The sequence below is a fragment of the Antechinus flavipes genome, chromosome 2, assembly GCF_016432865.1.
Source record: "Antechinus flavipes isolate AdamAnt ecotype Samford, QLD, Australia chromosome 2, AdamAnt_v2, whole genome shotgun sequence".
Classification (NCBI taxonomy): Eukaryota; Metazoa; Chordata; class Mammalia; order Dasyuromorphia; family Dasyuridae; genus Antechinus; species Antechinus flavipes.
In genome coordinates this window covers 475,586,035-475,601,694 of record NC_067399.1, presented here as the reverse complement: position 1 = coordinate 475,601,694, position 15,660 = coordinate 475,586,035, and the positions used below count along the sequence as shown (strand labels likewise).

The window sequence follows — 15,660 nt, the reverse complement described above, 5'->3', positions numbered from 1 at the left end:
TTTTGCAAACTTTAAAGTACTGGATAAAAATGTATTTTATTACATCAATGTGCTTTTCATTCCATCACTGCCTAGGGGAGAGGGGAATGGGGAGGGACAAAGATATGGAATACATGTTGTGCCTAAGGATGATGACGGTAATGATTAACAATAACCTAATACTGGGGTCTGTTTCGATTGTTTGCCTTCCCAAAAGTTCAAATTTCGCGCCCAGCGACCTCACACCTCCCTAGATCTCCCCAGCGTTTCTACAAAGACACGCCACCTGCGGCCCTCTGCAATCGATGATTCGACCCTCCTCCTGCCTCCCCTTGCAGACTGCGTGCAGACGGCTCGGGGATGGAGTGGAGAGGTCTGGGGCGGGCGCGTGCGCAGTAGCGAAGCTCGTGTGGAGTTGAGGGGCTTCAGTCCTCGGTGCTATTTAGTCTGCTCTTCTTCCACCCCGCCAGACTCGCCATGGCAGACGATGACTTGGAGGCCCTGCGGAAGCAGAGGCTGGCCGAACTGCAGGCAAAGCATGGGGTAAGAACGGCCACCGCCCCTCCTTTTCGTTTTCTTTGCCTTCTGCCCCGCCGAGGCCCCTCAGCCGCTCCTTCAGGCCCGGGCGCCGCTCGGTCTCCTGGGCGGCTTCCCTGGTGCCAGCTGGGATCCGTCCGAGGCCGGGTCCGGGATTGCCTCGGGGATCCTGCCTTCTCTCGCGTGGAGCCGGGTCGTCCCCCGCTGCTCTACCGGGAGAGTGGCCTCGGCATCCAAACAGGCCCAGGCTTTGGTCCCTCAGGGCGTGGGAGAGCCAGCCCCGCCCTGGTCCCTAAAGCGGTTCGGGCCCCTCTGCCCCTGAGCCCCGGGGATGCTCCTGCTGCCGGCTCCCACTGCGCCCTCGGCTTTTCTCCGGTGCTCTCCCACAGGCTCTGCATTCTCCTCGCTCCCTCTCTTTCCTTTCTCGAGCTTGCAGTTTGTGTGTGAACCAAGCTCTTCTCTGTCTGGACCTTCCCCACATGCTCCGAATCTCATCCTGTCTTGGACTGTAAGCTTTGGTCTTTAGTGGAGCGTCTGATAAAAGTTTCTCTGCCATGAACTCGTGGGACGATGGGCAACTTCTCCCAATTGGGCTTTCAGTTTTCTCTAATATTAGGGGCGTCATTTGGAAGGGGGTGAAGCTGGATGTTCCTTAAGTACCGCGTCAAGTTCTTAGCATTGTGACTCTCCGAACCTCAGAATGCAAGTTGGCTTCTCGGGAGGAAAAAAGCATCATTTGTTAGATCTAGGCTTTAGTACAGCTAGAATTCTAAGGGAGATGGCAAATTGTTCGAGGCCTCAAAATGTTTAGCCATCTAGTTTACTTTACATCTAGGATATAAAGCTTTTCTGTCATGGTAATTAAGAAGTAACCCATCTAGAGGAAAGAGCTGGTTGTCCCCACCCGTATTTCTTGCTACTGAGGAGACTGAGGCTGCTGAATCACTTGAACACGGTAGTTCTGAGCAACAGTGACCAAAACTATCCGGTGGCCATACTAAACCAGCACAGAGAGGGATAACATCAGGCTACCGTGTTTCCAGCCCAGTTTGAAAACTTAAAAAAAAAAAAAAATGAGGGCATGGGATATAAAATCAAAAAACCTCCACTCAGATTTACTTCTGATACTGCATCTGTGACCTTGGGTAAGTTATTTTACTTCTTTAGGTATCGGGTTTCATTATAAGAAGGTTAGATTATGTGGGCTTGAGTGCCAGCTGTAAATCTGTGGTTTTGCAATCTTATTAATTATGATTGTGTTGGCACACAATTACCTTCGCAAATGAAAAGATTATTCTCCACGATTCTGAATGATATGCAATGAAATATGTGTTCGTATTTTTATTTTTTGTTTTGTTTTTGATTTTCTGAGTCCAAAAGTTTTTTTGTCAAGCCAATAATAGTTTTGGGACACTTGGTCGCTTGGGCAGTAAAGACCACAGAGTTAGTATCCTGCCTTTATAATATCAAAACTCAGATTAGTGTAATACTCTAATGTTAGCTTAATTATTGTGATATTCTGATGACTGAAGAAATCAAATGGCGGAGCTGACAATAACTGGTAGCCAAGCATTCTTTTTTATTTGTATTTTAAATGCTTGCCTTGTAAATCTTTTGGAAAATTGTTTCAGAGCTGTGTCAAAAATGAAATGTACTCCCCTCATTTCAAAGTTGAGGAAGTTGGATGCAAAAGAGATTTGCCTAGGGGCACACAGCTAGTAAACGTCCATTTTACTAAAGTGGCTTAATAACACAGTTGTCCTAAAGAATTGCTTAGGAGTATGGTGTCAAACTCAAATAGAAATGTATTATGTTAAACATTTCCCAATTAGATTTTAATCTGATTCAGGCCTACTGAGGAGTTGAACATCTCTGATTTAGGGCACTGAGAGGTTAAATAATTTGCCCATGTCCACACAGCCAGTGCAGGACTGAAGATCATCCTCACCTCTAAATCAAGCACTCTACCCCTTTTGCCAAATTGCCTTTTAATTCATTTTTATTACTCTGAATTCTTTGATTGTAAAGTGAAATTTCTTTGCAGGACTCTTCTGGTGATCCAGCACAACAGGAGGCAAAACACAGGTATGACTTAAGTTGTGAGCTTTTAATGAGCTGGGATTTTTCCTGTAGTTAGCTGAAATGAAATTTTGAAACTCTAATATATATGAGCTGTCTACCAATTTCAGGGATTTTCTTGTTATTTTCCTTTGTTTTCTCTCAAATGAAATAGGTGTCCCTAATTTCCTTGCTTTTTAACTAATATCACTTCCTATCAATGGGGACAGAAAAGGAATAGTTTACTTGGTGTTCTGGGGGATGGCTTATACTTTTCTAGGGTAGTTGAAAAGAAGTAGTGCCAGCAGCTGAGTTCTACCTTTACCATTCTCCAAGCCCTGACTTCTTGTGACATTTAATATTTGCCAACTAAAGTAAAACAATGTGAAAAGAACACTGAATTGAGAATCAAGAAAATAGGGTTCTAGTCCTGGGTCTGCTACTCACTCTGTTACACTGGAGAAGTTAGTTCACTTCTCTGTATATTGTATTCTTCCTCTATAAAATAAGGTTTAATCAGATTATCTAAAAGGTCTCTTTTAGCTATTCTGTGATTCATTTAATTCCCAATCTAGAAACTGTACAAGCTCCACAGAAATTTTCCCACCCTTCCTGAATGTAATATAAACCTCAAATGTTGTGGATGTTTAAGGAACAACAATGGCCAACAAGCAGGACTATGAAAAAAGGTACAGATTTAAAGTAGTACTTTAATTACCTCATCTAATCGACTCTCATTACAAATTTCAAATGTTGTGGATGATTAAGGAACAACACTGGCCAACAAGCAGGACTGTAAAAGAAGGTACAGATTTAAAGTAGTACTTTATCATCTAATCGACTCACATTACAAATCATATATAAAAATCATCCCACAATTGATGTGATTTTTCTAACCTGAGGTGCCAAGCTTCTCAGCAAAAATCTCCAAGGATATAGAGAACAGCTGTGTAAAATTTTAACATGACCCAAATGATGGAATTTTCAAATTAATATTATATTAGAAATATAGCTAATTTTGAACCAATATGCTAGTCATTCTTGGAAATTATTTTAGCTAAAAAGTCTATCCCTATCAGACATCTATTTCCTTTTCTTTAAACAGTGAATTTATACACTTAATTCTCAATCTGGGTGAATGATAAGGTAAGGGCAGAAAAGCCAGTATGTGAAATGAGGCTGCTAAAATATATGTTGGTGACTATAATTGCTGCTAAATTTCAGGAAAACATAAGTAATGGAAATAAACTTCAGATTTTTTTTTTCTTAAGGGAGGCTACTTTTTCTTTTTGAGGTTAAGCAAAAATTCTCCCAAATCTTGCTTTATATGATTAACATTTTTCATCATTCTTTTAGCCTTGACTTTTATAATGCATAGTTATTTATCTTACTTTGTAAATTGTTTTATTTTGTATGTGTTTGTCCCTCCTTAGATTCTCACATCCATTCAGCAAGTCTTTTTCAGTTCCATTATGCTACATCTTTTGCATTCTCCTTTCCATTCTTACTGCATTATTCAGACCCTTATTACCTCTTACCTGGACAGAAGATTATTAGTCTCTCTGGGCTTCCGGACCCCCTTAATTTAATTTAGTAACTATTTATTAAAGAACTATTTATTTACAAGGCCCTGAGCAAAAAAGGAACTAGTCACAGCTCTCAAGCTTGCAATATTCCTTGGGTCTGTGGTTAGGATTGGGAGGAGGGGACAGGATTCAAGAATGGACAAGATACTTCCTCTTTCATTGACTACCTATTGTTTACAGATTCAAGTACAGATTCCTGACAGTTGAGGTCTTCTCTCATGTGGCTTCAGAATACCTTTTCAGCCTCATTTGTGTTTTTGTATTTTCCCAAATATACTGTTTTCCTCCGGCTGTGTCTTTTTGACTTTTCCTTTCATCTAGAATGTTTTTCCCTTTACATCTCATCTCTGCATTGTCTAATTAGACTTTCTTTACAGGGAAGCAGAGATGAGAAACAATATTCTAGCTCAAGTTCTGGATCAGTCAGCGCGGGCCAGGTGTAAGTACCTTCACTTTCTTTAAATGAAATTTCATTGTTGAAATAATAATTGGTTTTAAGTTATCCAACAGAGGACATCTCTAGTGGTAATGAAATTACTATTGCTATCTCTAGGTTAAATGTTTATTTAATCTTAAGTACATTTGAAATAGACTATTAGGTAGAAGAATGTGAAGTCAATAGACTTAATGGAAGGTTCTTAAATTGGTTTTAAGAGAGAAAGTACCAAATGTTTCTTCTGCTTATCAGAGATAAGGTTTTCTGGCTTAGGGTACATATTGAATAAAGTATAAATAAAAGAAGTTATTACCTCTTAAATCAAAGAGATCAAGTGAAATTGTATCTTGTCATATTATTACCTGAAGCCTAATTTGGGCTAAAAGTGACAGCTGAAGAAGATTTGTGTGTATCACCAACCCAAAGTTTCCTTTAGCCAGGGGGGGAAAAGTATATATTTTTTTTCCTTCTTAAGCACAATAAGACAGTCTTGTGGTTATAATTAATGAATGATAAAGAATAATTTTTACTTATTTATGATGAAGATAATTTTGCACTTATTAAAAAGAATATATGACAGCTCCTGATGTTTGTTTAATGCTGATACATCAAAGTTTGGAAATATAAATTTGGGTGGGTTTGTGTTTTCATATAAATATGTGTTATGTCTTTTGTTTGTTTTTTATCTCAGTAAGTAATTTAGCACTTGTAAAGCCAGAAAAAGCTAAAGCAGTAGAGAACTACCTCATACAGATGGCAAGATATGGACAGCTGAGTGGAAAGGTGAGTACTTGGTTTCTACTTTCTGTCAGTGAAGCATATTCTCCAAAATTAAATCTCTACTACATTAGGCCATAGAAGTGTATTTTATCAAGAATTTGCAAAAGAAAGTCAGGAAAAAATCTCATCTTCTATCTCTTCTTTTTAAAAATGTAATTATTGACCTGCCTGAAATTTTTTTTTATGTAATGTCTTTTGACTTGTGAGATATGAGGGCTTTATTTTTTAATGGTTATCTATTAATGGGTCATAGAGATTGCCTAGTTAATTGCCAGAACAGTAACCAAAAGACAAATAATAAAGAAAAGACTAGTGGTTCCTGAATGATCTTACTTCACTAGGTAAACCATAAAGGATTAGGCAGTCAGCAAGCATTTCTTAACTATTTACTATGTGCCAGGCACTCTGTTAAACATTGAGGATACAAAAAAAGGTTAGAAAAGAAAAGTTGTCTTTTATAATAGCTATATACTAACAAGTTATATACATAATAAATTGGATAGTATTAATAGAGTGAAGGTACTAACATTAAGAGGGAGTCCAGAAAAGCTTTTTGATGGAAACTTCATGGGTAAAATAAAATAAAAATCCTTATCCAAAATGGTCATTTCCCTGGGCCATTGGTCACTCAGAATCTTTTTTATTTTTTCCAGTAAGTTAAGCACATTTAATGTGGCTTTCATTTCTTAAAGACTACCTTCATTGGCAATAGACATACCTGGTTTTAACTTCTGTTGTGCCATTATTTGCAAATTTAAGAATGAAAAACAAAGAGTTTAGAGTGCTTGTGTCATTACAGTGTATATCTTTTGGTTTAATAATCTTGGAAAATATATCCAACCCTTAGAATACATGTATAAAGGAAAAATAAATACTTTTATTTCTCTTACCCTAGGTATCAGAGCAGGGATTAATAGAAATTCTTGAAAAAGTAAGCCAGCAGACAGAAAAGAAAATAACAGTTAAGGTAAGTTTTCTTGAAATAATCTGAATATTGTAAAAAATGCACATTAAAAAACTATCTCTTTACTAAGACTAATACCACTCATATAGCAAACCCCTTTCACTAAAATCTTCACAAAATAATAAGATTTTGAGGTAATTTCTCGATGGCGTGTTAGCAAAGCATAAAATGTGGGTTATCTTACCAACCAGATGACAGAACTGACTTTTTTTGCCTGAGGAGCAGCTAAGCTAAGTGCACAGAGACTCATCACTGAAAGGTTAGCAGTGGTAATTCATGAAATGTAGAATTTTGACTTGATTTTGGCATCTTTATACTTAACTTTTGAAATATCAGTAAAAATAGCGGTACTAGTTGGACAGCATTTGATAAAAGTTTTCATTACATTTTTCCTTGATATTATGTATAATTATTAGTCCGTTAGCTGACCCATCAAAAGGACCTACATTCGTATGTAAAAATATTCACAAATGTTTTCTTTTCATCTTGTCTGCCACTAGTAGCTTGATATATGCTACTAATTAACTAAGTAGTAATAATGAAGAATCAAACTTTTTGCTTTTAAGTTAACTAGAAAATTTTTCTTGCTTCTTAGAGTATTAATTACAGTCCAGACATATTATTACATACTCTTATGCTTTCCTCTTCAGTTCAACAGAAGAAAAGTAATGGATTCTGATGAAGATGAATATTGAAATTTAATGTTTAAAGACTCATAAACTTCTTGAAAAATTTCTAGGAAAAGATAATACTTGGCAGAAGTGAAGATCTGATTAAATGGTAACTTTGCTTTCTGTATACATTTTGAGAAAGAGGGGCAAATAAAAAGGACTTGTTTATGTAAAATAAAACAATTTGGCCAATGTTTTTTTTTTTAATAGTATCATCAGAAACTGGTTTTGGAAGCCTGTGTTTTATGAGAATAGTAAAAAAGATTTTCCTGTTTACCAGTGCTTTCAAGTGTCTTCAGCAGCATATATCTTTTAAAATTAGAACACTACTCAAGATCTTTAACTGCGGAAGGATTATGGCAACAGCACATCTTTAATAACAAATAATACTAAAGCATTCATACTTTTGTCTTCAAAAACAATATATTTAATCTGAATGGATTTGAAACATACGCTTTTCTAGACATTGTTTCTGAAAGCAAGTAAACTATGTGTATGCATTGCACTTTTCCAAGTTTTTTCTTGCAGCTAATACTGAATATATAGATATATGTGTAAAGTGTATGGCATATGTATATATTTAAAAGTGATGGTTAGTGCCACTATTAATTTCTGCATTAAAAAAAAAAAATCCTATCAGTTGTGCTTAAATTGCTGTTGGATTTCTCATCATACAAAAATATCCCATTTTAAAATTAAAGTATCATTATAGTTACATAAATTGTGCAAATTAAGGTTTAGGTGTTAAGGTTGAAATCTGGTTGTGATCTATGATATTAATTTATATCTGGACCTTTCATAAAGAAAAGAAAGCCTTGAATTAAGATTATCTTTATCTTTTTCATAGTAAAATTAAGTTGAAAGCACATCATCTTTCCCTTAGGTTAGAATTAATCCTAGCTGTGACTGATTTTAATGTAACCATCTTATCAACAACAACAAAAATTTCTGGTATACCTTTTTAAATGTCATGTATTTTCTCCTCTGTGGACTGATTCCATAGAAATGATTAGTGACTCTGGACTTCAGTTTTTAAAACTGTAGGTAATTACAGTGAACTAGCTGAATCATTTGGCTGAAGTCTCCCTGTGAACCAACAGAAGAAAAGAAAGTTTGACACATCCTAGCTTTCCTAATATACACAACCACAGCCTGAGAAGACTGAAATGAGTTATAGTTTGGAGGCCTTTTCAATAACAGGGACTGTTTCATTTTTGTCTTTGTATCCCACAGTGCCAGGCACATCAAGGCTTCCCTAAGCATATGTGACATTATAAACTCTGAAGAATTTCAGTGATGGAGCTGGTGCAGTCATGCAACAGATGCAATGACAGATTTGCTCCTAAAATACTGAAATACCCAACTAGATGCATAGCAAAACATATATGATACTACAGCATGCAAAGTGACAATAGATTAAATGTGATAATAAAGTACAATGACTCGTGTCAGGAAACTCAAACACAAACTTCAATTTTGAAGCATTCTTTATTCCTCATTTACATGGAAATACTGAAAAGCTGTTTTCAGTGAGTTTGTGCATGCCCTCTTTTGCAGGATAACCACTTTACCTTGGTGGCAATCAACTGTGACTTTGTTGACAGTCTTTAAACAATCTCCTGTCCCCTGAAGAAAATTTAAGAATGACAGTGATTTATATAAGGATTACTGAGGATCTTGAAGGTAACATGGTGGGAGACCAGTTTTGAGGGTTTAAATAAAAATAACTTCAGTTGTATATCCTCACTGAAACTGACCTAATAGTTTCTTGTTTTCATGCAAACCCTTCTACAAGTCGAAATAACAAAGCTGCATCAAATTTCTACTGTAACAGACTATCAAAATTAGACTAATTATTAGGAAATTGCTGAAAGTAATCCTAGAAAATGATCATAAATGTATTAAAGTTGGCTTTTCTATTGACAGTTTAAAAACAAAAATGTTTCACTTCTTAATCAAAAAAGTCGAAACTGGGCATATTTTGTCACATCATTTAATACATATCTCATCATCTGTTAAGATCCTACCATGTGCTCACAATCATAAAACTTGATACTGGCACAAATTCATAGACTTTGGATGAGTTTGAGTCATGACTCTTTCATTGTCAAATGCTGAGTACCTTGGCTGGTCACCGAATGTTTCACCTTTCAAAAAAACAAGATTATTCTAAGCAGCTTGATGTGCTCTAGGATCATGGGGTTGGCTCAGATCCAAAGTGTATTTTCATCTTGAAAGTAATTACCTGCAATAATTCATAAATGTTTAAATTCCCTCAATTCAACGAACATTTATTAAGCACCTGCTGGATGCTGATAATGAGAATACAGAGCAAATTTGAAATCTGACATTCTCTTGATGTCCTATAGCTACCTGTATACATCTCAGTAAATATAAAATGTATTCAAAATATACTGAAAATTACTGGGGTGGGAGGGTAGTTGAAGGAAGACTCACGAGAGGCATTTTAGATATTGAAGTGGCTCTTGTAGGAATTTAAGAGTTTGAATAGGCAGAAATAAGGGACACTCTGTACAGAGGTAGAAAGATAGGAGGTGGACATTAATACATAGGAAAAAAACAAGCAGACCCTACTTAGCTGAAAAGTCAGATTGGCATTTAAAGCAGTTTACAATCTGGTGCCAAAGAAGAGGTGAGATTTCATGCTAGAAGCAATCAAAAGCCATTGAAACTTCTTGAGTGGAGTAACATGGTCAGGCCTAGACTTTAGGAGTATCAGTGTGGATTCTACATTGGAAAAGAGGATGCACGAAGACCAATTAGTAAACTGTTAAAATAGTCCAGATGAGAGATAGTAAGATTCTGAACTAAGGTGGTTGTAGTGTTAGTGCAGATAAAGGGATTGAGAGGAGACATAATTGAAGATAACATCTGAATCGTGAGCCTGGAGAACTAAAGAATGGTACTGCCTAATTGGGAATTGGGAAAAAGGTTTGGTTTAGGAGGAAAGATGAGTTTGAGGTTCCTCTAAGAACATCTAGGTAGAGATGTCTGAGAGACTTGGAAATAGGACGTAGGAGAGAAGTCCTGGATCTATAGGTGTCCAAATGGAACAACAGCTCAAAGTTCAGCAAGGAGAGAGAACCCCTGCTTTTTAAAGTACTTTTAAATCTGGTTGGAGCTCCAAGTAGGGGAAACAAACGCATGATTTTAAAACTCATGCATGCTCCTGATTAAAAAAAAAAAAACAAAACAATATGGATAAAATAACACTTTGGTTAACATAGGCCCCAAATCTCACAGGTTTTCCCAGGTTTATCTCTAAAAGATAAACAGGACAAGGACTAAACCTGAAAATGTCCAGGCAAGGATCTATAAAGGATCATAGAAGGATGACTATTAGAACTAAGATTTAGTTGTTTTTTGGTTTTGTTTGTTTCTTAAATCCTTTTGGTCTGATAATTACAATAGAAGTAAAAGTTAATAGTGGGAGGCAACTAGGTAGCACAGTGGATAGCTTCTCCTGACTTCAGGGCTGGTGCTCTGAGTCCAAAACTGGCCTCAGACACTTAACTCCCTAGCTGTGTGACCCTGGGCAAGTCACTTAACCCCAATTGCCTCAGGGAAAAAAAAAAAGTGGCTAGCGTAGCTATAATACTTTTAAGGTTGGCAAAGCTCTTTGCTTCTATTATCTCATTTGATGATCACAAGAAGCCAGGGAGGGTTGGTGCTATTACTTCCATTTTACAGATAAAGGACCAGGTTTAAAAGACCCCCCCAGGATCACATAGCCAGTCAGTGACCAGGTAGGACCCCTGGCAAGGCTTTCTTACTGTGGTCCCCAGCTGCGTTATTTTAAACAAGAAGGTCAAAAGTAGGAATTGATTTCATTTGGGACATCTTCATTCCCCATTCCCTGATATCAGTGTTCTTCAGGTGTCTGCTCACAGCCACGCTCTCCTGGTGGTGAACATTGGCAGTATTACCCAGCCGTGCCTCCCTACCCGCTCTGCCCAGATCTCTACAGCGCTCCCTCTCCCTTTGCCAGTCCCTGTCAGTTCTACCCCAGCAAAGAAAAGGGCCCTGCTCTGATCTGGTGCCCGGGGATCAGGGCCTGCTTGACTGCTTCCACTCACAGGACCTTGGTCAGAGCCATCTCAGCACTGGGAGCCCTCTCCCCTCATCTGTAAAAGGTTGGGACTGAATGAGCCCCAAGTCTGTGACCTCCCACTTTTCTTCAACCCACCGCTCCTCCCACCCAGGCCCCATGACTGGTGCCCCACCTCACAGGTGTGGTAATCCTACCTCTCTCCTTCACCTGGGGCCCTGACCCCAGTCCTCCTTTCTACTACTTAGCACCCTCACACACTGACCATCTGAGCCCCATGACATTCTGTCTGTCTGCTGCTGCTCCTGATCCACAGTAAGCAGGCCTTGTTTCCTACCCTTCAATAAGCTCTATTTTCCCTTGCCTTCATACCTCCTTTTCCCCATGCCTTTTGAATTTTTTTTTCATTCAGGTACAGGTCAGATATTTCCTACACACAGAAGAATGTTAAACATGAAAGAGGCACAAGCACAAATTTGGGGGGAAGGAGGGGGAGATTTGAACGAAAGCAGCAACAGCAATTTAAACTCTGCCAGAAAGTTTGACACTTAAAACCACATAAACATGAAGCAGTTTGTGGGACTGCTGATCAATAAGCATTTTCCATTTTATTTCAACCCTGCACTCTCTCTGTCTTCAGGCAAGCCAGACTAAGGACTGGGCTTATCCTCCAACTGATGCTCATCTTCAACAGAACTAAAAGAGTTAATAAGGACTTTTTCTTTCCAATCAATCAGCCTAACCAGAGAAGCCAGGACCACCAAACTTCAGACTCACATAGTAGCTCGCTCTTCTTCACTCAGATTTAGGAAAAATCACAGAGGTGGAAAAAAGCCCCAACTCAGGCTCGCTTCAGTGGGACCTAAGATCCATGGGCCCAAAGCAGCCATTCCAGAGTGTGAGGGAAGGAGGTGGGTACTCCTCCCTCACCCCAATCCTCACCCCCCTCCTTTGGGGAAAGCTACTTGCTTCATAGGGAAGCCAAGGAAAAAGACTGCTAAATTTCTATAAATGCAACTAAAATGCCCTCTCCTCCATAGTATCTTTCCTATTGATAAGAGATCTGCCCCTTTGGATCTTCATGATACTTTGTTTTGTATTTATCTAATATTTCTGTTGTATAAGGTGTATTCTAGTGATGTGTGTACGTTATCTTCTCAAGTAGATGTGTGATGCTGAGCAGATCCTTTCATCTTGGTCTGGTTTCCTCATCTGTAAAATGAGGATAATAATTGCATCTATCTCATAGGTAACTGAGGTTTAAATTAGATGCTCCAAATAAGGATAGAAACCACAACTCATCTAAACTTAATCTCTCTCCAATGTCTTACTCGCCACTCAGTTGGCATTTAATATTTGTTGAATAAATCACTATTTATAGAGGAGAATAAAAAGATTTTCCATTTTGCAAAAAAGCTTATCTTTAGCTGGTACAATGGACATAACTCTTCAATATCTTATGACTATAGGAAATGATTAGTATACTAAATCTTTATTCGTTATCTTGTCTGGGACAAAGAAGACCTCTTACAGTCCCAGATCCCTTGCCTCTTCCTTGCAAATGGTTCCACCTTTCTTCTAAGCCTAGCCCAGAGTTTAGGATCAGACAAAACACTTGACAGAAAAAAAACACTGGGCAGTGGATCCATGTGAGAACTGCACCTGCATTCACTATGATTTAATCAAGACTTGCAGGAGTTCCTGTCTCTGTTCATTGTTTGATTGGGATAACTCAGTTATAAATCCGTGTCAATTATATCTTCATGTAATAAAAGTATGTAACCTACAGAAACTTATAAAACTATAAGAATTACTAATACATGGCTTTAAATTTTATATAAAGAAGTCATTAAATAGATTTCATAATGTGTTAAAAAAAAAAATCCTACTTTGTTCCCCAGTGATGATTGCCATAAATCTTTTAATAATAATAGCTAACATTTACATAGTGCCAGATACTGCACTAAATTTCTAATTATTTGATCCTCAAGAAAAGCTAAGAAATAGATGTTATCTCCATACAGAGGCAAAGGGTTTAAGTAACTTGCCCAAGGTCACACAGTAAACACCTGGGACCTGATTTGAACTCAAGTCTTTCTGACTTCAGGCTCAGTGTTCCATCTACTACACCACCTATCTTTATTCAGCAGCTCACTGCAACTTAAGCTTTCAAAACCATTAACAGAATTAGCAGATGGGTTGTTTGCCACTCTAGAGTAATACCTCCAAAATGACAAAGGACTGGATACTGCCTAAACCAGGTATAAAAAGCAAGGAGAATTTTGAGGTGAATTGCAGAAAAGATGCTATTTGTTTCCACCTCTACCAAGTAACCTGTTAATCCCATATATTTTTCTGTTCTTTAAGTTAAGTGAAGTGTTTCATGAAAGAATAACAGAAGTACTCTGAGAAGGAAACAAACAAATAAAAAATACATAAAGAGGTAGGGAGGAATCCTTGCCTGTACCACATTGGAAAGTGGAAAAATATGGCATAGAAGGAAGAAGGGGAAGACCATTAAATGTTTTAGAGGTAAGAATTAAGTTCCTGCATCTGAGATAGCTGGATAATCTCTGGGAGAAACAGCATGTTTCTAAGAAACGATGCTTTTATTCTACAAGTATTTTCAAATAAAAAATCATCCAGAAATGGTCAACAAAAGAAAAAATAAAGTATTTCATGATTCCATGCTCTAGGGGTACCAATGTAGCACTTTTTCAAAGTGACAAACATGTCTTACTGTCATCCCAGATAAATATCCAGAGAGTATTATGACATTTAGGCAAGTCTGAGTACCAGTTCTGACAATCTATGTTGGGGGAAAAGATATTTCTAAAAGCAAGTCTGAAATTATTGCCCAAGGCTACAAAACCCTGGTGAAAAATCTAAAGGCTGTAAGGGCCCAGACTATTTTCACTAATACTACCAATTGATATATTTAGAAACATTAATAGCTGCCTAGGAACATGATGACTAAGTGCAGGATTTGGATTTCTAAAATGGTTCACAGCTTAAAATGCAGGTATGAGAGGCTTGTGATTTACAATGGAGCACACTTTACAATGCTGGTTAAAAAAAAAAAAACAACTACCTTTTCCTAGAATCTGACAACAATGGCTTAAAACTGAAAAGAGATCAAGGAGGAAAACAGCAGATCCAATAAGTATGACACAACCCAGGAGGAACCAGTAACTTAGGAGAGACTTAATTTAGTTAATGTCTGTCGGAGAGGGCCAAAATGACATCGCTATGTTGGGGGGTCAAGGTGCGGAGTATGGACAGCTCTAGCACAAGTCAACCCCAAATAGTCCATGTGCACATATGCAGGGATGTCTCTACGCCCATCTAACACTTCTTTTGAACTACCACAATCCTACCTTGCTTCTGGAGCTTTCTTTGATGCAGGCAGGCCATCTTGGGCGGCTTGTGCCAGGGTCTCTCCTATCTCACAATCGATTCCAAAGCTTTTTCAGAGACAGCGTGTGCTTGTGTCCCTCCTGATTTACTTGTGAGCACTTGCCTCGGGTGAGTTCTCCTCTTTTGGCAAATATTCGGCATTCAGACAACATGACCAGCCCAAGAGAGTTGGAATGTTTTTGAGTTCAGCTCAAGAAAAGACTGCAATTTCTAGTATCTTATCTCGCCAGGTAATGTTCAGAATCTTCCTGAGATAATTCCAATGGAAACAATTGTTTCCTGGCAGGGTACAAGTAGACTGATGGGGTTTCCTAGGCATATAACAATGAGGTCAGCACAATGGCTCTACATACCTTCTGCTTGATAGTCAGTCCAATCCCTTTTTTCTTCCCTACTTTCCTTTGGAGCCTCCCAAACACTGAGCTAGCTCTGACAATGAGGGCACATTTATGTGTACATCCCTGGAAAGTATACTACCAAGGTAAGTAAATGGCATTCAAAGTTGCTTCATTTGCTGGAACCAGCGGTTCCACAAACAGACAGGGCAGTGCTGACTGGTGAAGAACTTCTGTTGTAATTGCTGAGCCACAATTAGCATAAGCAGTGGAGAATTGATCATACTTGGTTGTAGCTCCAGAGGCTGCACTGAGTGTACAATCATCCAACTCTCCCTCGGCTTCAGTCTTGGCTTGTAGCCTTTTCAAGTTAAATAATTTATTGTCTGTTCAGTAACCGACCTTGATAATGTTTTCATCCTGGTTGAACAACACTGCTGAAAACATCACCCAAGAAAGCACAGGAACAAATACACAAAGCTCTGCTTCACTCCACTGGTTACAGGAAAATCACCAGAACATGGTCCGTTATCCAGAACCTGGGCAAACATGCAGTCATTAAATTGATGTACAATACTGATGAACTTCTCTGGGCAACCAAATTTTGCCATGATTTTCTACAAGTCCTCATGAATGCCCATTTCAAAGACTTTCATTAGACAGATGAATGTTATATACAGACCTCTCTTACTGGTAAGCAACAAACACCATCTCCATCATTTCTTGATGCTTTTTGAAGCCACACTGGATCTCAGGTAGATAGACGACCAACCTCCAGATGAAAGATTGCTTCTTTAAGACTGGCAAGAGTCGTTCCAGCAATGACTA

The 15,660-nt window shown here is 38.2% G+C and overlaps 1 protein-coding gene across 1 annotated transcript; it reads left to right on the top strand.

The window, feature by feature from the left end:
• Positions 1-363: 363 nt before the first annotated feature.
• PDCD5 (programmed cell death 5) lies at positions 364-7,194 on the top strand. Its single transcript, XM_051979750.1, has 6 exons — positions 364-522; positions 2,561-2,601; positions 4,538-4,599; positions 5,288-5,379; positions 6,272-6,343; positions 6,991-7,194. Exons 1-6 carry the CDS (start codon positions 457-459, stop codon positions 7,033-7,035), a joined length of 378 nt encoding a protein of 125 aa, XP_051835710.1. The 5' UTR covers positions 364-456; the 3' UTR covers positions 7,036-7,194.
• Positions 7,195-15,660: the final 8,466 nt, after the last annotated feature.

Bases quoted from the DNA above. Each gene is read 5' to 3' on its own strand.
- PDCD5 (XM_051979750.1), top strand. From the start codon at position 457: ATGGCAGACGATGACTTGGAGGCCCTGCGGAAGCAGAGGCTGGCCGAA. The intron at 2,602-4,537 runs GTATGACTTAAG...CTTTCTTTACAG, and splicing joins CAACAGGAGGCAAAACACAG to GGAAGCAGAGATGAGAAACA. The intron at 5,380-6,271 runs GTGAGTACTTGG...CTCTTACCCTAG, and splicing joins ATGGACAGCTGAGTGGAAAG to GTATCAGAGCAGGGATTAAT.